We start from the raw sequence: 21,869 nt of genomic DNA, 5'->3' as shown, positions 1-21,869 counted from the left end.
TGCTTCGTAGCATTTGTCATATCAAGTTTCAGCTAAGGGCCAGGTTTCCAGCAAAGCCACCAAGAATGCCCATGCCCTGAGCTTTCTTTAGGTGCAATCCTGCCTCAGGGAAGCCCTTTGATTGCTGCTGTCCTCCACTTGCCCAGGTGACCCCCACTCACCCCCACCCCTGTCCTCCCTGATTCTCCTCACACCCTGCCGTACAGAGCGTTCTGTGTTCACTCACCCAGGGGAGTGGGCAGATGCCAGCAAAGATGGGTTCTTAAGCCTTGGTGCCACATGTCCAGCCCAGGCCACAGTTTCAGCCAGCTTTCTTCCCCCTGCCCGGCAGATAGAAATCAATCTCCTCTGTGTCTCCTGGCCACAGACATTACTGCCTCCTGTTGAATTATGACTAATGTGGCTAGAGGACACTGGGAGATGGAGGCCCCATGTAGGTTGGCTTCCAGGTGCAGCAAGACACAGAGCAGACCCCACCCCAGGTCACTGGTGCTTTGCATGTGCAGTACTAGTTTAGGCCAGTTTGGCTGTTTCCAGAGAGTGTATTTGGACAGGAGGCATGCTGACAAAGCAGAGTCATGGGTTTCAGGTTCATCGGAGCCAGTCTTCTTGTGTATCTGCTAACTGCCTTCTACTTTTGCACTGTTGCTAATGGTCACCTGAGCCTGTTCAACAGAATGGCCAGTCCCCAGGGTCACCCACCTCACGCCATCCCCCTGGCTCCCTCCTGGTGTCTCTCACAAAGATGGCACATGTGGAGCCCAGAAAAACATGAGCTCACCATCCACCAGAGCTTGATCTTAAAATAGGCCTCAAATAATTTAACCTTATTTTTTATATCACTTTGACAATGTATCAGGAAACCATTGTCACTTGTTGATATTAAAATGATGAAAAATTTGAACACATAGATCTTTTAGTGTTTTTTAATTATTATTATTTTATATTAGTTTCAGGTATATGGTACAATGGTTAGGCATTTACATAATTCATGAAGTGATTCCCCCCAATCGCTGACGCATCCACCCGACACCATACATAGCTCTTACAATAATATCGACTGTATTCCCTATGCCGTACTCTACATCCCCGTGACTGTTTTGTAGCTACTAATTCGTACTTCTTCAAATCTTTGCCTTTTCATCCACCCCTCCAAAAATCTATGAACACGTAGATTTTTTTAAAAAAAATTATTCCAAATTTCAGCGCCCCTAAGTACCGATGTTATCATTTGGCATGTAAATTTCCAATACTTTTTCTCATGGAAATCTATGCATCTTTACAGAAATGATAATCCTACATAGCCATTTATTTAACCACTTTTCCCATCTGATGTACTTTACACAGCTCTGCATAGATCAGTATAGATTCCCTGCAAGGCTGTGTAGCTTGCATGGCATCATCTGCCATTGAACTTTCTACTGTGGGACATTTGAGCTGCTTCAGTAGTTCAGGTTTTCCATATTATAAATAGTACTGCAGTGAAATCCTTGTTGAAACTTCCATTCTGCCTTGTGCAAATGTTTTAGGGCTCATTTTTAACAAGAACAGCCATCCCAGTAAGTGTCCACATTCCCAAATTAAAGGGCTTTCTCTGGTCTTCATCTTAGTTGATTTTCCAGAGCATTCAGGTTGGTCGACAGCTGTTTCCCCCTTAGAAACAGTCACTTCCCTGGACCCAGAGACAACAGTCTTCTCGTTTTGGGCTTTTTTTTTTTTTTTTTTTTAGTGATCCCTTTCTGGTTCCTCTGCCATGTTGGTGGCCGGTAGGCTGAGTCTCAGGGCATCCTCTCTCCTCACTCCGCATATTCTTCCAGGCCATCTCATCCACCTCCCACCCTGGCTTCAGTAATAATAGCCAGCATGTATTGAAAGCTTACTGTGAACTCTAAATCATCAGATTTAATATTCTAACTAACCTGGAGATGAAAGCCTTTATAATCTCATATTCTCATCTCTCAGGCATATCTGTCTTTGATGGCTTAATTTCCAAAATTTTGAGAATCATTAATTCACATATTTTGCCTGTTTTTTTCACTTGTTTCAGGTAGGAGGGTAAATCCAGTCTTTGTTATGATTGAGAGTAGAAGTTCGTGATTCCCATCTTAAAAATAAAAAAGCTGAGGCTCCGTAATGTGACTTGTCCAAGGTGACACAGACACAGGCTCACACGCCTAAGAGCTAAGGACCTAACTGTGAGGCTCCATCACTGTGTAGATCGGCTACACGCTGCGGACCCCAAGTCGGTACATCTAGGCCAGTCCCCTCCTCCCATCTGGTTGGTGTCACCGGTTGCCCTTATTGCCAGCGAATCCCGGCATGTCAAACTCAACATGTCCAACACTGAACACCTGCCACAGATCTCATACTCCCTATCTCTTCAAGGGGTATCTCCATCTGACCAGTCGCTAGGCCAGAAACTTGACTCATCCTCCTCCCTCGTGCCCTTCAGACCATGAATCCATGAGTCCTATTGGTGGAAAAGGGAATAATGAGAAAAGGGAATTTGCCCATGTCCTGATCCCCAGAAGATGTGACTGTGTTACCTCATCTGGCAAAAGAAACAGGAAACCTGAGATGGGGAGATTCTCCTGGATTATCCCGGTATAATCACAGGGTCCTTATTAGAGGGAGGCAAGCGGTTCAGAGTCAGAGAGAAGATGAGATGATGGAAGCAGAAGTCAGAGAGAGAGACTTGAAGATGCCACGTTGTAGGCTTTAAAGATTAAGGAAGAGGCAACAAGCCAAGGAAGCAGGTGGCCTGTAGAAGCTAAAACAGGCAAGGCATGGAATTTCCCTAATAGCCTCCAGAAGGAGCACAGGTCTGCCATCACCTTGATTTTGGACTTCTGACCTTTGGAACTGTCAGATAATATAACTGTATTGTTTAAACCACTAAGTTTGTGATAATTTGTTACAGCAGCCATGAGAAAGTTCTACAGATGGCACGGGGAATAGATAAGCACATGGCCTCCAGCACCAGTCTACCTGAGTTCAAGCCCAGCCTTGGCCATGTACTCTCTGTATGAATGTGAATCATTCACCTAACTTCTCTGTGCCTCAGTCTCCTCATTTTATAAAAATGGTAATTAACAAAACACTCACTTTACAGGCTTATTGTGAGGATTGACTTCATTATTCCAGATGAAATCCCAGTGAGCTTTAGATGAGGGGGAGCAATTGTTCTTATGACTGCTATTATTGTTCTTACCCGAGGCCTCCAGACCTTTCCAGACCCCTCTCCCTTTCCGACCCCATGTCCCCAACCCAGACCTGACCTTCCTCGGTGCTTTTTAATGAGTACCCTGTAAGACACAGGTCTGATGCTCTCTCTGCCTTTCTCCTGCCAGTCTTCCAGGGCATCTCTTCACCCTCGAGGTGAACACTGGAACCCTCCCAGTGGCGCAGAAGGCCTCACGCAGCCTGGCTCTGTACCACTCCGAGCACTTCCCCTCATTGCCCAGCCTTTCTTTCAGCTTCTTCAAACTTGCTGGCTTGCCCTTGCGGGCCCCGGCTGGGCAGGCTTCCCTGCTCCTCTGTCACCCACCCCGACCCTCAGCGCCTCACTAAATGAGCCCACCTCTACTCCAGAAGCTCTCTCTGGCCACGCCCTCAGGTGAGGTTTCTGTTGTGTGTTCCCGAGGCCCTGGACTTGCTGGGACCGCCGTACCAATGCTAACATGTCTGGTGCTTGTCCTCTCCCACCCACCAAGGTAGAGCCAGAACTAAGATCAGAGACTGTGTCTGTGCTCCGAGCCAGTCCTGGCAGTCAGGTGGTCAGCAGATGTCAGGGAGGACCTTGAACATGGCCCACACAAGCAGGGAAACCCTGCAATTCAACTGATCATCACATCACTTTCTTGCTTGTGTGGAGGGCCAACAGGGCATATTTCTCATCAACTCACTGGCCAGTTCTGACCTTGCTTAGCTAATGAGTTCTGCACTGGAGGTGCTCATTGACCTCCGCTGACCACCTCCAATGTGGTGCCATGCCTGCCCCCTTCCTGTGTGGGTGGGTGAGTGAGTGAAGGGCCCTAACGCCCTGCCTACAGCTTTCTTCAGTGACCGTACACGAAGAACTGTGGGTCCTGGGAAAACCAGCACTAGGGTGCCTGCCTATACCCCAGGGGAGGGAGGGCCTGGAGCCAGGTAGCTGCACCTGTGGAGGTCACCCTCTCACTCCTACCTGAAATTCTGTGGAAGATTGTCCCTGGCCAGCTGTGGTGAACTCCACCAGTGACTACCTTGAAGAAAAACGATCTCAGGCCTCTGTGGGGAATGCCTTGTGGTCTCTGCTCCCTTACTGGGAAGCACAGGTACAATAAGCAGGCAGAAGTCCCTGGAATCTCTCAGCAGAAGGAACATCCCTCCACTTTTTGGCCTAGTTCCCACACAGCGCTCCAGAAATGTGGTGTAGGAGCTTAGAACAGGAAGTCCTTTGAAACTGCAAGGTATCTTGGAGAAATGAGGGAAGTAATGCTTCTGTGTTGCAGGTTCTCATTCTGCCAGGCACTTCATTATTTAAACAAAAAGAAGAAATAGAATTTCTAACTTCTTACAGGTTGTAGACATGCTGTGGTTTCCAGCATCTTTCACAATTTCTGGTGGAGGAAGGAAGTTGACCACTTAGGGAGGGGTCAGCCAGCTCTTAGCGTGTGGAGCTCATCAGCTAAGCAAGGTCAGAACTGGTCAGTGAGTTAAGTCATGTTAGCTTCCTGGGGCTGCTATAACAGTACCACAAAGCAACAGGGAGTTATTCTGTCACAGTTCTGAAGGCCCCAAGTTCAAAATCAGATGTTGTCAGGATCGGTTGCTTCTGGAGGCATTCATCTGGTGGGGGGACCTCCCCCACCAGAAGCTGCCTCTCTTCCAGCTTCTGGTGGCAGCCAGCAATTCTTGGAGTTCCTTGGCTTATAAATGCATCACTCCAATCAATGGCTTCCTCTTCCCCTGGCTTTCCTTCTCCTCTGGGTATCTGTTCTCCTTTTCTATTTCTTATAAGGACACTCATCATTGGATTTAGGGCCCATCCTAATAAAGGATAATCTCATCTTAGAATCCTTAGTTTATATTACATCTGCAAAGACCCTTATTGCAATAAGGTCACCTTTATCGGTACCAGGACTACAGCTTGGACCTATCTTTTTGTGGATGTAGTTCAACTCACTGAGCCATCTGAACAGGAAGACAGGGTGCTGTGTCAGGGATGACTGGGGCTACATGGGTGAGTTGGGTGGTGAGGAGATTTGGGGACCGTGTGGCTCCCATGGGCTGGGTCTAAACCCTGCAGGGTTCTCTGTGAAGGAATTGCCATGGCGAGATCATCACACAGCCCAGACCTTTCTGCTTGGCCCTTAACCACTTCTGTCAGCCAATTTAGCATGCGCATGGTGTTTAGTGGAACCATCTCGAAGCAAACGGTTCCTCCAATCATCTCCTCTCATAATAAACCCCTGAAGCTTTGAGGCCCTCAGGCTCTGAGGTGGGAGACACTGTGCTCTGTCAGTCCTGTTGCCCTATAGCCTGCCCCGCTGCCCACAGCCAAAGGACCAATTTTCTGTAGGGATTAGTCTTTGGCTCCTGGGAATGCGGTTTTAAGTGAGCTCATGCTTTGTAGCATGAAAGGTTTTGTCTGGATTTTTTTGACAAACACAAGAATAACTAATCGAGGTCTAAGAATGAAAATGGCCTTCCCTGTGTTTGACACAGAACGACGCTGCTCAACCCAGGTGCAGACCAAAGAGTGGATTTCTGAGCAGTTGCGTCAGGAGAGCTCCTGAAGCTGCCGCGGGACTGATGTCATTGGCCGCCAAGCTCTCTCCAATGTGCTCATAAAACGTTATAATAACCAAGGGGAGTGGACCCTGAGAACAGATGCTTCTGGACCCCAAGCCGACTTCGCTTTTCTCCTCCCTGGACAGGAGCCTCCTGTCAACTCACTCCTGTCTCCTCTTGTCTGTTTCCAGGACTCCTCCTCCTCGGCCGGATCCGTCCCAGCGGCTGAACAGCAGGGCACAGCTCCCAAAGTCCAGCTGCCCCTCAACGTGTGAGCTGCTGTTTACTTTTTGGGGTCCCTTGCCTTCAGCATCTCCCTCCCACTCCTGCTAGCATGTGAATGTATGGTTTCTACAGGGTTGTCTTATTTGTTATTAGTAGGTCAGTTTGGTTATATACATCTAATTATACTGCTGGCAGGAGAGTATAGCAAAGTCTAGCAGATTTTTTAATGTCATTGTCTCTAGGACATTTATTCTAAATGTGGGGGAGGTCAAATATTTGATCACACAGGCACTGGCCATTCAGGAAGTACCAGCCATAGCACAGAGAAAACTCCATAGGCCCCTGAGAAGGTCTGGGGTGTGGGCCTTGGGGGTTGGGGGATGTCAGGGCAGTGAGTGTTGTGAGAGCTTCGAGGTGGCTAGTTAGCAACTCCTCAGAAGTAACTTAGTAGTTTAACAGCCATAACTGTCATTCCCGTGCATAGTGGCTGAGTATCATAGCCAAATATAACCATATGAATCATAGCTAGAAGTGAGATGCTTATCTTGTTTAGAAAATCTGCTCTTGTTAAATTATAGTTCTTAAAAGATTCATGCAGTTTTAAAATTCCTCACTTAGTGTTCTGAAGAATTAGACTGACTTCTACTCTTATTTGGCAATGAGTCAGTTACTTGAATGAATATTTTAAGATGGAGAATATGAATTTGGCAAACAATGTAGTGAGGTAGAAGTTCCATAGATCCGAAGCAGGTCAGAAGGACACTTAAAACCTGTGTTGTCGCAGAACAGAATGAATTTTAAGCAAAAATGCCTTTTGAAAAAGCAACTTGCTAAACTCCAACAGGTTTTCTAGAAGTAGCTTGAATATCCTGGTACATGCTAACCTACCCCCTCTAAGCCCAGTAGAAACGTTTGCCTTTATCTGGACGCAGATGAGAAAGCTCCAAACATTCCTTTGTCTGCCCACTCTGCCACGATTAGGTTATTAACACAAGCAACTAAACAAAAGGAAATTGAGACTTACCTATATTTAATCTGTCTTCCTGAGGGAAACATAGATTAGTAGGCTACCTTCTGGATGTCTTTAGACAGAAGATACTGTCATCTGGCTAGGTCTCCTGGGTAAGTTCCAATGGCTTCACCTCAGACCTGGGGGCCGAGGGGGAAGGATTAAGAAGGATGGAGGTGACGGTCTTTCTCTTCTTGAAGAACTGGATGCAGGGCACTTTCCCTGAGGAAGTAGATCTGCCCCTACAGGAGGCTCTTGGGCCCTAATGTACTTTTCCAAATGAGAGGCAGGACCCAGTGAGCTCTTCAAAGATGAAGCCCCGGTGTTTCTTCTTGAGCACCCCCACCCCCTCCCCGCCCCCCGCAACCACCACCACCAGATGAATGCCTGACACATGAGTTCTCAATAAATTTCCAGTGTGAGCCACTGCCTTCCCCTTCTTGGATGAAGAGGGTTCTTGGGTGCCCAAAGCCCCCAGCTCTTACACATCAGGTCAGCCACCCAAGAAGGCTGCTCTGTCTTTGAGACCCAAAAGCTAACACAGTTCTAAGAATATCACTCCCCAAGAGTTGTGAATTCATTCTGAAGGCCTCAATCATGCATAGAACTCCCATGTCATGCAGGCTTTTTAAGTTGGTGCAGACTACGGAGGGACCTTGTTCTCTTTTCACACCCACCCCACTCTGCCATGGGGACCCCATCCCTTTGCTCTCTCCTCTTTCTCACTTCCAGAGCTGTCCCTATTTGGGTTGAGATTTCCATTTGGGTAACGGAAGAGAGACTTCCATGTCAGATAATGCTCTTCAGAGAATGATAAGCATCTTAGCAGGAATGTGTTCACTGGTCACAGTGGTCATTGGAGCAGCAGATGAATCATGGCCAGCATGACTGTGACTGACCGTTGTAAGTTAAATGTGTGCTTTCTGTGGCTATTTATACCCACGGAACAAGGACCATGTCAGGTGATATCACATATGTTATAGCACTATGCATGATACATTTTGAGAACATGACCTTTGAAATCACATTGTTCATTTTATTCCTAGGGAGGAAAAGATCAGATTTACCTTATTGGTTTATTGAGTAGGGGAAGAGCCTGACCACTCACCTACTCTCTTTAGCACCAAGAAGTTAGCCATCCCGTGCCTACTGGTGATAGGCGTCTAAAGTGGAAGGATGGTTTCTCTTTATCTGACTATTCTTCCCAAAACAGTACTGATAGTCATGTAGTGTGACATCGAGCACAAGAAGTGCTGCCTTCACAAAAAACAGCGCCAGCCCCGAGTGTGCTGCTGTGAGCCAGGGAGTCTGCAAATGCTTGGCCTTGGGACTCCAGGGAGTATTGACTGGCTAAGCTGAAGGTCAGTGATGGAATAACTTCAAGAGGCACGCATTCTGTAATCCTCAGTAGCCCGTGGGTTTGCCTTCTACGGATCAAGTCGTGTGCCTTGAAATGTGAGCCCACATGACTAAAAGGCCTGAGCTCTCAGGTGAGCCATGGTCGCAGGATGTTCTTATTCCCTACCTCCAGCATATAAAAGGTTTCCATGGGCCCCAGTTTCCTAAGGCTTTGGTTGCCCCAAAACGTAAGAAGGGGTCTCGGTTTGCCCACACAGTGGAGGAGGCGGCTGCTCATCTTTTTCCACATTGACACACTCAGGCCTGTGGGAGCCGATGCCCTCCCTTCTCACTTCCTCAGCTTTCGGAGGCCACCCAAAGTCCACTCCCTGACCCTTGGATTTGTCTGCCCTTCATCTGCTTGATCTGCCATACTTCCTGGGGACAGAAATGAGTGTCTGGTTCTGCAGGCCATACTTTGGGCCAGAGGTAGTCCATCTAGACAGTGTAAAGGTTGGTAGAGAACACTCGTGAGTAGACCCCCACTCAGGCTGGGGGTGAATTCTCACCTCCACTTTTCCTTGAGCCTCTGAGAGCCAGATGAAGGTAGTGAAGGACCAGATAGGGCAGGAAGAGAAAGTAACCCTCCTCCTGACCCCACCTACATTTCTCCTGAGGGTCAAGAGGTCACCAAGCCACCTCCTAATGAGTACATAGCCCCCATGTTCTGTGATGTTGGGAAAGGGACTGGTGACCTGACTGTGCCCCACACAGGAAATGGGTCTCTTCCATCACAGATCCGCAACCCAGAGGCTGACTCTGCACATCAGTGGGTGATGGACTAGATCAGTGTGAGCTCAGTACATCAGGACTGAGTAACATAAGTCCCTGCTGAGGCCAGGGGCATGGGCCCATCATCCAGCCTTCTCTGACAGCCCCCAGCCTCAAGGTCAGCACTTCCAGGGTCACGGGTGCCTGCCCTCCAGCAGCCCTGTTAGGCTGATCACCTTCAGGGAGAGAGCAGAGAACAAGGCCCCAGCAGCTAGGGAGTGAGGAGGGATGCATGGTGGCAAGAGCAGAAAAATTAACTGAGCAGAAGAGAGTCCGACAGGCAGAGGTTGGAGACCTGTATAGGTACAAGCAGGGCCAGCTACAGTGGACAGAAAGCCAGCCCCGAGCCCTGCGGGTGGCGGCAGGTCCTCAGCAGCACCAATGTTGTCTAAATTGGGTTTCCTGGAAGCAGACATGGGGCTGAGGTTTGTTGGGACCGCTGTCAGGAGCCACACCTGTGAGGGAGGGAGTTGTTGAAGAGAAGCCCACCGATCCCTGATCCCTGGGGAGCTCTGGAGTCTAGATGGCACTTCAGTTTCCCCAACTGGAGAGCCCTTGGGAGGGGCACAGTCCGGTGAATCTGTGCCCTACAGGGAATTTCCTACTGAGGAGTGCTGTGGCCAGCCATCAGGAGTCCATGGCCCACTCTGAGGGACAGCACTGCGACCCTTGAGCAGGGACCTAAGCCAGCACAAAGGAAGGTCTTCAACTTCAGAACAGCAGAAATCCCTGGAGGGCTGTTGAAACATAGATTGCCAGATTTTACCCCGTTAGCCCTGGGGTGAGGCTCCAGAATGTACATCTCTAACAAGTTTCCAGGAGATGCTAATGCTGCTGGCGCAGGACTGCCTGTTGGGGGGGGGGGGGGGAGGTCACTGCACTGTGGCCCCCACAGGCAAGTTTCCCAGGAGCTGGCCTCATACCCTCACGGTCCCTGCTCCTTCCTTCTCTGGGCTCCCATCATTGTGTTCTTCCTCGGAGAACCTTGTCTGAACTAGGGCCGGCTGCTGGTAGGTTCCTGGGCAGTCAGGACCAACAGAACAACTGGGTGAGGAGGCGGCCACTCCACTGCCACACAGCAGCTCTCCAAACACTCCTCCATTCTCTCTCTCTGAGCATCCACACTCAGCCCCATCTCAGCACCTCGTCGACTCACAGCTCCCCCAGCTCAGCTGCCACCTCCGTCAGAGGATTTGCCTGGCCTGCTGAGCATGGTCAGTGACCCTCCCATGACACTTATGCCATCGCTCTCCCTACCCCCCAGAAAAGGTGTTCCCTGGGCAGGCTCCTCCACTACCCAGCTGCACCAGGCTGTCATTCGGTCGACATCTATTGAATTGAACAATCGTTGAGTGGGCACACATCTTGCTAATTTGAGCTTGTGTGGCCCTGGCAACCAGAACAGGAGCGGAACTCTTCACAGGAGTTGAAAATAATCTTTTACGAGAAACACGAGCAAGCCATCAAATAGAGGGGAAAGGGTGTGAAATTCACAAAGGCACTAAAATACTTTAATTCTCTCCTTGATTAGAGTAGAAGGGAAATCTGTAGACAATTAACAGCAAATGAAGAGCTTGCTGTAAAGATGAGCAAGTGATGGGGGTGAGTGACTGCAGTACTCAGAGATGGCCAGCAGGCTGCTGGTAACACAGACAGTGCAGGAGCCTAGCCGAGTGGTCACAGCTGGTGTGTCTCGTGTGCGCATGTCTGCCCGAGGGTGCTGGGGGTGGGCCTGGTGTTCCACAAACCTGACTCACATGTGCCGGGCTGTTGCTGCCCAGAGGAGGCGGCACCTTTTTCTAACTGGCACGAAAGCCCCATGTGGGCCACAGGGCGGTGGGGAAGAAGGCTCTCTGAACCAAATTCTCCTACTATTGCCTTAAATAAGGGATTTTTAGTGCCAGCCTTTGTGTGTGAATCCACAGAGGTGAATTCTGGGCCTGGAGAGGCAGCCCCTGTGTAATCTACATGTGTCACAGAGACCACCGGAGCCCTCTGTGGAGGCCCATGTGGAGTTGCTGGGGCCTCTTGAGGGAATACAACGTGAGAATCAGGCCCCGGGAACCAAGAGGATGAGAACCTCTTGCAGTGGGTGCTGCCTCGTTCTCCTCTTTGACACCAGGCCCAGCCATGGCCCCCTCATACTCCTTGAGGACCAGCTGCAGCTCTGTGCACCATGGGTGCCATGCAGCTCACCCAGAGACTGTCGGCACCTGCAGCTCTGCAAGGCGCAGCTAAGGGGACATGAGTAGGAAGGGTGCAAAGAGATAACACACCTGTGGCCGACTCGGAACCTAGACTGAGTGACCCAGGGCACATAGCGGGTACCCGGAGAGCTGCAGGCATCAGGGTGAGAGTGGGCTGAGCCTTCTTCCATTCCAGTGTGGTCCATGGTGCTTTCTCTTGGGTCATTCTGAAAGGAAAGTAAATGCCAGATGGCATGTTCCCCACCCCAGCACCAGCTGCGAGCCAGATCGCAGACACCACAGGCAGCAAAATGACCCAGCAGGTCCATCAGCTTTTGGTTTCCCCTGTAAGGCACCAAAGGAAGAACGAGGAGGGGCAGAGATTTTTTTTAAGGTGAAGTCAGTTTTATCTATGTTTTCGTTCCCCTAGCAATGCATCCCTAGCGGTTGAACTTGAAATATTGAGACCAGAGAGGGATCACTTGTCGATAGAACAGATTTAAAATAAAGATGAAAAGAGCATGCGCCCTAGTGCCTCGGGACAGCATCGCCCCGTGCAGTGGGCCGCACTGGCTCCCGCCTTCAGAAGCCAGCCTCTCCCGAGGCCAACCTCGGCCCGGCCTCCAGCCTCCTCCACGGCCTTTCATGGTGCTCTGCCCAGTCCCTGGGGCCACAGAGCCAGGCCCGCCTCTCACTCACTGAGGGAACACGAATTCTCAATCTTTTTGAGTCTTAGTTTCCTCAGCTATCAAATGGGGGGATCCACCCAGCCTCAGAGTTATTTTGTAGGGCATAGGTGAGACTGTGTGTGGCACCTGGCAAATGCCAGTTTCCTGCCCTTCTACTCTTGTCCTGCCTCGGCCCATGGCCCATGGCCCATGGCACCTGTGGTGGAGGTAGGGTTCTCATGACTATCTCGAGGGCCCTCAGACAGCAACTCCTTATAAATAAGGTAAAGTCAAGGTTTTTGACTCTGATGACTGAGCCCTGTGCTTCGAGGGGGTGTGTCATCCCTTAGAGGTGATGGCATCCTTGGAGATGACCCCCGGCTGCACTGCTTGCTGTTTAGCCCCTGAGGGATGTCTGTGTCACTGGGCATCTAATAAATAGAATAGATGAAATTATGAAATAGCAGCTTCTCACTGTTAAGAATGCAGATTTCCCGCATAAAGAGGCATGGCGTAGTATGAACTCCAGATCACTCTTTCTGCAAGCTAGCCTTGGTGACATGCTGTCTCAGCAGAGCCTATGCCAATGTGACCCAGGAAGCGGGGGTGGCACTGGTACCCTGGTCCGTAGCAGTGTGGCCCCACTCAGCCCACATCGGACAAATCAGGCAGCCGATGTTTAGCCAAGTCCACCTCTTGGTGGCCCATTTCCTGCCTTTATTATTTCATTAACAAGCATGTCTCCATTTATCTAAAATAAAAATGGAATTTTAGAAGAAGGCATTTCTGTCTTAAAGATGACTTGAGGCCCACAATCAGAAGAATTTTTATTTTTCTTTTGATAGGGAAGGATGGAAACTCCCCTTTTATGCTGAGAAATGAAGGCAGAGTCTTTGTCCTATTTAATGGCATGGGAATCCTAAAATATATAGTGAAAGATAATCAGCTCATTCCCAAAAGACAATTAACTTTCAATGATTTGTTGGCTACTCCCCCAGGCTCACAACATGACTGTTCAACAACTCAAATGTTGCCTGGGCATTTATCACAGTCGCTAGCGCTTGCCTTATTTCCTAAATCTGGAGTGTGAACTTCCCACTGTGGAAGTCGGATGCTTTGGACACAGCTCACGGAGCCAGGTGTGGGTGGCGCAGGGCCCAGTCCTTGGGCTGCTGAGCCAACATGGGCCTTGTACACTTGTTACCAGGGGCCTCTCCTCTCTCTGGCAGGGACAGCTCTTGAATCCATAGCTTCACATTCCATGCGGATGGATGGTCCAGGTGTCCCACTGCAGTCACCCAGGGCACAGAGGCTTAAAGGATAGGCGGAGGGACAAAGAAAGAAGCCTCAGTCACAGTGACCCTTTTCTAGGACCCACAGTACCCTGGTCCAAGGGAGCCTTGACACCTCTTTGGGCTGGTTTGTTATCTCTGCTGTAGAAGCTTTTTGAACTCCAGGTTTCTCCCCACTCTTAGACTCACTTCTCACCCCTTCAGGTACCTAGGTTTCTTCCCCCGATTTATCTCCTTCGCTGCTTCCTTCCGTCCAAGGGCTTCCAGACCAGCTTGGCTCCCTCCTGAGCAGATGCCTGCCTCTTCTGCCCTTGCACGGTCTTCCGTCCTCTGCTTCTCCTTTTCATTCCCTCTCCTTCCTGTTTGGAGACCGGACTCCTTCTCTCAGCCCCCTCCTCTCCGCGTGTTCGTTTATCATTTCCTGAGCACTTTCCCTTGGCTTTCATCTCCTCCTTTTATGGTGCCAACTCTTCACTGTGACCTTCTGAAGGAGGAAAGACCATACCCGTTTCCTCTGTGCTTATTTTTATATTCAAGGTCAGCTGGAAGACCTTGGGGTAGTATGAAACTATCCCCAGTACATGCATATAGACATGCACACACACATGTGCATGCACACATGCACACACATATATGCACACACATGCACACACATGCTAAGCTAAGTCTCAAAACCAGAGCTCCTATTTTATTCTTTTTTCAACAAATATTTATTGAGAACCTGCTATGTGCAAACAGTATTCTAGATACCGAAGATTGAGCAGTGAACAAAACAGTTAAAAAGCTCTGTTCTGTGGTGCATACACTGTAGTGGGGAGTAGTAGGCAGGAGGCTGAGAGATGAGAGCTCCAGAGAGTGGGGAAAGCAAATGCAAAGGTCCTGAGGCAGGAAGGAGTTTGGTATAGTCAGGAAACACCTTGGAATAAAGCTTCCTTGATCCAAAGTTTGCTGGGTTCCTTCAGCTAGATATGTACACATGTGGCCCCTTCCTCTAGGCTGGACTCTGGCATCCCCCCACACCGTTACTCGGCCACAGATTTGCAGGTGCCAACATCTTACTAAAGGATGTGTGGTTGGTCATGAGAGGACATAGCTGCTTAAAATTCCTCAGATTGCACACGAATGAGGTAAGCAGTGGAAGATGAGAGAGGACGAGAAGGGAATTTAAAGTCTTCAACACAGTACCCTTCTTTAGGAGTCCAGCCCTTCTCAAAAATTCCACATGTGAAAGGAGCCTTTGGAAAAGGGTCTTCAACAAGGTAGAGCTCTGGAACAGCACAGCAGAGCCTTGGTTCGGAGGAAACCTGAGCTGCAGTGTTCACCCTGGTAGGCGCTCTGTGATCTGAGGCCACATGTGCAAGATGCTGCTCTGGCAGACAAGAAACCCAAGGAGGGCCACTCCAGGACCCAGATGATGGCCCAGTGGCCCAGTCCTTCAAGGGAAGCATTCAACAGCCAGTGGCCAGCAGCAGCCCAGAGGGAGGAGGGATATTAGGGAGGCCCAGGGAAGCCCATGGGACTTGTTCCCCTGGGCCGGGGGTGGAGAAGTAGAGCTGGAGGAACAGGCCAGCAGGGGACCGTGTGCCTCTGTTCTGTGCCCGCCAGGCTCTGCACAAGACCAAGAATGAGAGGGACAGAATCTTGGTCCTCAATCCTTGTTTAACAAGCCAGAGGATGAGGGCCCCCATGGAACAAAGGCAGCACATCGTTGTCCCGCACTCGACTAAGGAAACGTAATTGTTTGGTGAGGTCTGCGTTGCACGCACATGCACCCCAAAGACCTATCACCCCCAGTCTGGTGATTCTGTGCTCACCAGCCACAGAATCAAAAAGATTATTCTCATATCATGAAGAGACAGAAATGAGGTCAACCGAACCAGGGTTTATGCTTCAATTATATTTCCTTGAGAGCAGACACAAAAAGTCTTGCGTCATTCTTTTTGGTTCAGAAACTTCCCCCGGATTCCCTTTCTTTTTTTTTTTTTCTTCTTTTCTTTTCACTCTTTCTTTGCCTGAGCCTGAGCTGTGTGGAAACCGCGTGCCTCCTCCTGCGTGAGGTAGCCCTATGCCCCCATTGGTGGTATAAATGCAGTTTTCAGGTGACTTTTCCATTTGTAGTAATTCCTCTGTTGCCATCAAAGAGCTTCCTGAGAGTCATCGAATATGAAATCTGAAAGATTACAGCCTGCATTCTCTTTATTTGTCATGTGGGCATCACTACAAAACGTCACTTTATGCTCAGGACAAGGGAAGGGTCCTCTCCTGTGACGACTTGCTTTATCCTCCCTGAAGCCAGGAGTCCTTCCTGTCAGTGTTTATCTTTTCAAAGGGGAAGAAGTCCAGATGTAAGCCTTCCTGTCTTTCTCTGGATTCCCCTATGGGAAGAGGGGAACCTATAAACAAAGAAAATAAACAAGGTCTTCATTGAATCAAAGAGAGATACTTGGGGTGTATATATTTAGGATGTTGGAAAGGAATAGCAGATTTAATTTGATTTTATCTTATTTTACTATATTTTAAGGCCAAGAAATCGTTACAGGCTTCTCATTCTGTTCTAGCATACTCCTCACTGGGCTTCTTAGATCTTTTTGTTTTAGCGCTACTGAGTCACGTTCCATTTCTGTATTCACCTACTAAGAAGGCTCCTCTCAGGATCAGGAGAGTGACCTGGGGGTCTCTGAGCCTCCCCAGTCCCCAGAGACCTGCCACCTGACCACGGGAAGGGGTCAGCTAAAATCTTTGTTTCTTATTGAACTAACTTTTCTGCCTGAGTCTTGTGAGCAAATACAGTTGTCTTAACACAATTCTATCAGCTCAAAATCAACCAAAGTAGCAAAGTACTTTACAGTATTACCTAGTCCTCATAAGTACTCCATGAGGCTGGGAATGGAGAGATCCCCAGGTATTTTACAAGGGGCGCTTGCCCCAGCTCATGGACTAACATAGAGGCACAACTTCTAGACACTAAGCCAAGATTTACAACACTAACTTTGTTCTTTCCTTGTCTTTAAATAGGCTTAAAAGAAAAGTAGCATTTAAATAATTAGTCATGGTACAAATATTGTAAGGAAAAGTGCAACTAAAAATTCCCTAACTAGACTGCCTTTTCTTTTAAAAGGGCCTCTGAGGCCCCTTCCTGCTCAGATTGATTGGATGAGCAAGGGCTGGATTAGACTAAATGAAAAAAACCCAGCCCAAGATTTCTTCAACTGGCTCCTGGTTTTTCTAAAGTTTTCTCTTGCCCAGAGCATCAAGTCTTAGACAGTTTGGACAACAGATTAAAAAAAACAACAACAACAAAAAGTGAGACCCAAAGACCTGGCTTGAGGATCTGCTTCTGACACAAACTCCAGGTCCTTGGATGAATCATATAGTCTTACTGAGCTATCAGACAGGTATTGCCAGGTGTGCACCTGCCCGGTTCAGTGCAGGGCTGAGGGCTCTAGCATCATGAGGCAAAGCTCTACCCTTTCCTTATGTGTGCCTCCCTGGGCCTGGCAGTGCTGGACCCTTCCTCACCTCATTGGTTTATTGTGAAGAGCAGGTTAGCTGCTTCGTGTATAAGCTCCGCCCCTCCACACAGGCATCAGGTACTCTTTTTAGGTTGGATTCATCTGAAGATTAGCTCATGTGTGACCCGGGTGACACCCGGTGGTCCTATGCCCACCTTATTAGCCACCTTTTATCCTTGACTCTGCTTCTTCCTGCAGATACCTGGCGCTCTACGCCTACAAGCCCCAGAAGAACGACGAGCTGGAGTTGCGCAAGGGGGAGATGTACCGTGTCCTTGAGAAGTGTCAGGATGGCTGGTTCAAGGGGACATCCCTGAGGACTGGGCTCTCTGGCGTGTTCCCAGGAAACTACGTGACGCCTGCCTCCAGGTGAGTCCAGAGTCACTGCCTGGAAGAAGAGGGAGCCCCCACCCCACCCCGAAACCCCACCCCTACCCCCTGCTGCCACGTTCCAGGTGTTGATACTGCCTGGAGGTTATGCTGTGTCTGGACCACCAAAAACACAGTTCAGAAGGCAGCTGGGGCACTCCAGCCTTGTGAGCTCAGAGACCCCTTGAACAAGGGTTCTATGTAGCAAGCATTGCACCCTCTGAATTAGGTTGGCTTGTCTTTCCCTGAGCAGACGTTGGCTGCCAAGGGGAGAGGATGGGAACAGAACAAGCTGGCATCAGGGCAGTAGCACTAATTGGGGATGGAAAGTCACCATGTGTGCAGGTGTGAGTGGGTACAATCACATAGAGACCCATTATACACATATGCATATATGCAAAGGAAGAATGACATATTCCCAAAAGTTAAGAGTTGTTATTAAGTGGTAGCATTATTGGTTATTAATTTTTTTCTTCCTCGTGCTTTCCTGTGTGGTGCAAATTTTCAATTATATTATCTTTATAAAATAGAAAAGGCAATTTTAAAAATTCATTAAAAATGTTACCATGGTTGTCCAAGAATTTTCCACTGAGATGAAGTTCCCGCTGCTTGATTTTATTTCAACCAGCCCTACTCATGAAAACCCGTTCGTGAGGTTAACACTCTAGGACATGCAAATAAATTGAAGACGTGACCCTTGCGTTTACGCTCTCGTTGGAATGAGACTGCTGTGAAAAGAAATGGGATGGTGCATACTTCTCAAAGCGCCTGAGGGGTGGCGCCGGCCTCAGGTCCACCACCAGGTCTTCCTGGGAAACCCTTCCTTTGTGAGCCCACTTTATTTAATTTTTAACAATTATTTCCTAGGGTAAAAATGAGTTCAACAGGTAGCAGATGTGATTTTAAATTTTTTTTCATGGTTTTGGCTGGCCAGCTGCCAGAGGTCCTTGCTAGAAGTGGACTTCAGGCAGCTCTTAGGGCTAAGGAATGAAGGTGCTGCCTGTGGGCCCTGGACAGCCGAGTCCTTTGCCAGGAGGCCCTTTCTCCCCCAGCTGTTCTGCAGAAGCCGGGGTCGAGTCTGCAGGGGATCTTCCCCATCTGAAGTCATGGCCCGGTGGGACCAAGCCACACAGAGAGGGGGACCTCTGGCCCGGCCCAGGAGCCACGGGCCTGGCAGTGCCTGCTGTCTCCCGTGTGTGGCTTCTGGTGTCTTACAACTAACATCCTGAGGGGAAAAAGGGGAGCTTACTGAGCTCTTGGACTAAGGGACGACATTCTGATTTCCTGAAACCGAACTCGTGGAAGCTGTATTCTGCAACCCCACAGCAGAGTATAGCTTTATTGCAAATACGTGTAGTGTGAAAGGGTTAAGAGCCCATTTTCCAAGTTGCTGTTTTTCTTTTGTATTTTTTGAACACTCTAAACTGGTTTCATCTGGAAACCCTGAGGTGAAAGGGCATCTCTTTTCTGGTATGAAACTGCAAGTTGCCCGACATCCTCAGCAGGATGTGGTTTGTCTGTGCCCTTTCCCAGAGGTGGGCAGAGATGAGGAGGCAGGCATGTCCAGAGGGAGTGGGCCTTTGTCACTGTTTCCCGCCACATGCCAGATGTGTCCAAACCTCATGGGATATGACTGAGTCACTTGTTCTTTCTGAATGTGTTTGGGGACACATAGCTGTTTGTTAGAATGAGTCAAGGCAGTAGCTCTGGTACAAAATATTTCATTGATTAGAATCAGTCTGTTTCTTGGGTTTTTTTGTTTGTTTGTTTTGTTTTTTGTTTTTTTTTTGTTTTTTGCTATTTCTTGATTATTCATGTTGAGAATTAGCCCCCATGAAGGTTTTACAAAGGGTGCCCTTCTTAGCTGGAGCTCTGGGCATTGTTTGCCTACAAGGATTAGCTTGCCACTGTTTTAGGATTTGTCTTCTGGACTTCATGGTGTCACTTCTCAGAGCCAATACGTAAGAGTGGACCTTTATGAGAGACCTGTACAGTATGGTCTCATCTGCACCCTCATCTGAATTCATTCTGCTTTATTTCCTCAGGGCTCCCTGGAATAATATGGTTGGAGGGTCTCCACTGGCCAAAGGGATGGCCACAACCATCCACCCAGGAGGTGGAAGCCTCAGCAGCCCTTCCACTGCCACGAGGCCCGCCCTTCCCCTCACCTCACCCCAGGCCCAGGCAGCCTCTCCCCTGATGGGCAGCTGTCTGCGGCACTCAGCCAAGTCAGTGGCCAGCCAAGGCCGGAGCACTGTCCCCACAGGTAGGTACCAGGCTTCCTGGGACCTCACTTCTCTGGAAAATTTGACAAGGGGGTGGTGTCTCAGGTACACAAATTGTAGAAACATTTTGGTCCAGGTGTCAAGCAGTCCATAGCGGCTGGGGCAGCGGTGGGGGCAGGGAGAGGGGTCAAGGGGAAGAGTTGTATTTGCTTATCAAAATTATCAACCTCTACTAATCTCTAGGAAATGTTTTGACTTATCATATCACCCTATCCTGGCAGCTGAAAGGGATTAGAGAATTCACAAATATTTATACATTTCATGTAGCAAGAGGAGTGTGTGGACTAATAAAGTTAACAGAGGTGCCTTCGGATGCCCCTGTGAGGCAGCTGCGGGCTGGCCTCATAGGCCGTCGTGCGCCAGGCACTCAAGGGTTTCCCAGTGAGGCAGTACTTTATAGGACAGGGCTGGTCGTGAGACACAGATCCTTTCTGACATGCTCAGAGGCTAAAGGAAGTGATGATCATTGATCCTTCACCTTCCTGCCAGCATTATCAGGAGACAGGCTGACATAATTTAAGGAAACACTGGTTTGCTCCCCGTGTTGTATGAAATGGAGAGAAATTAAGGGGTGGATCTTACAGGCGTGAGGAGGGTCAGTGCATCTTGTTTAGAAGCTTAGCACTGTGCTGACATTCCCAGGAGTCCACGCCAGTAACCTTCTGGAACCGTAGAGCCACTGTCACCATGCAGTGAAAGGAACCCAGGACAGGAGGATGTAACCCTGAATTTCATTTCTATGACACAGAATTCCTTTTCCCACCCAATCTTATTCACTCAGAAATCATCCCTCTTCTTAATGTAAGATTTAAAGGACAAAAAGAATATAAATTCTTTGGAGCAATAAAGTACACAACTCTTTAGAATCTAGTCAACCAGCGGATAATCCATTAGAAGTGCTCCAGAAGGCAGCCTCTTAAGGGTGAAAAGTTGAGATGTGATACTTAGCACCGCGGGGGCCATATTTCCCACATATTTTCTCTTGAGGCATGGCTGATGGGACAAGAGAGTGGGAGGTAGCTGTCCACTTGTCCCCTGGTTCCTCTTTGGGGAAGGTGGCCCACACATTCCCATGTGATGCCAATCCGGGCTTACAGGTGGCAGGAGGAACCAATGAGCCTTTGCAGGAACCCTTGAATGTGACACAGACCAGCTTGAATCAGCATGCCTGCTAACTAGAACGTGTTCCTGCTTCAGCTCTCCCAGGCCGACTGGCAGGGAAGTAGTGCCAGACAGGAGGGCTGTGGCTGCTGCAGAAGGGACTCTGATGCAGGCCACTTGGTGGTGGGCTGGGGACAAGGGGGAGGCCCCTCAGAAGAGATGAATCGTGAGTGAGCAGCAAAGTAGCTTCAGGCAGAGGAACGAAGAAGGGCACCATCTGAAACAGGAGGAAAAGAGCAGTCAAACGAACGGAAGTGGGAGAAAGCACAGTCTTATTCAAGTCGCTGCAAGCAGTTCAGTAAAGACAGCGACAGAGGCCTGGTCGAAGGCATAGCATGGGGGACGGGCAGACCTATTTTGAATGCTGAGGCTGTCATGGTCTCCGTGTCTTCCTCTGTGAGATGCCACTTACCTCTGAGGACACTGTGTGAGGACTGTCTATATGGCATATTTAGTATATATTCAGTACACCTTAGCTATTTTATTGTTATTCTTCTGTTAGAGAATAAAAATATTACTGGAGTACTCAATGTTTGAGAGTCAAAACAGTAAACATAAAAGTTGCCATGAGATCTGGGGGTTGAATTCTCCCTCGAAGGCAGTGGGGACCCACCACAGGGTTGAAGCCAGAGGGATGACACTCCCGGACATCAGCAGGCACAGCAGGGAGGAAGAGCTGGTGTGGACAGCCTGAGGGTGGGAGCCAGGAGAAAGGGTTTGCTTGCCTCGCTGAGAGGTGCCAATGGACATGGACTCAGTAAGTGCGGTTGCAGAATTGGGGCAAATTAATGAGATGTTTAGGAGGCGGAATGGCTGTGACTTGAAGGGGGTCTGGATGGAAGTGCTCAAGGAGAGCAAGGAACCAAGTCCAGTTCCCAGGTTTCTGAAACCAACTGACTGGGAGAGTGACAATGGCACTCCCTGACCTAGAAGAGACCAAAAGGGGACCGCTTTACGGGGGAAGATGATGACATGTGGCTTTGAGAGGTACACTGTGGCCCACTGGCTGATTTGGAACAGCCTCCCTAAGGGGCCCATGTCCCGTGTGTGTATCCCGTCTGCTGAGGCAGAAGGCAGGCCCTGCTCGCTCAGCCTGTCTTGCAGATAACAGACAGACACAGGACCTACACTCTGCACGTGTCTTCCATTCAGAAGACAAAAACATGAGAAGCTATATGGATCCCTTTGGGGATGAGGTGGTGGTGAAAACACCCAGGG

At 49.1% G+C, this 21,869-nt stretch overlaps 1 protein-coding gene across 5 annotated transcripts in view; it reads left to right on the top strand.

Annotated features, from left to right (window-relative positions):
- The window catches only part of SH3RF3 (SH3 domain containing ring finger 3), a 351,737-nt gene that overhangs the window by 268,432 nt on the left and 61,436 nt on the right, over positions 1–21,869 (top strand). For all 5 annotated transcript variants that reach the window (XR_004952017.1, XM_016162959.2, XM_016162958.2 and 2 more), the window contains 3 exons: positions 5,967–6,046; positions 17,035–17,205; positions 19,251–19,471. Coding sequence is in view for 4 of the 5 variants with exons in the window: in XM_016162959.2 (XP_016018445.2) it covers positions 5,967–6,046; positions 17,035–17,205; positions 19,251–19,471 (472 nt within the window). In the remaining variant the exon portion in view is untranslated. The remainder of the gene's footprint in view (positions 1–5,966; positions 6,047–17,034; positions 17,206–19,250; positions 19,472–21,869) is intronic.

The sequence above is a fragment of the Rousettus aegyptiacus genome, unplaced genomic scaffold (genome assembly GCF_014176215.1).
Source record: "Rousettus aegyptiacus isolate mRouAeg1 unplaced genomic scaffold, mRouAeg1.p scaffold_m13_p_7, whole genome shotgun sequence".
Lineage (NCBI taxonomy): Eukaryota > Metazoa > Chordata > Mammalia > Chiroptera > Pteropodidae > Rousettus > Rousettus aegyptiacus.
Note: the sequence above shows the minus strand (reverse complement) of the source record. Positions and strands in the feature narration are given on the sequence as shown.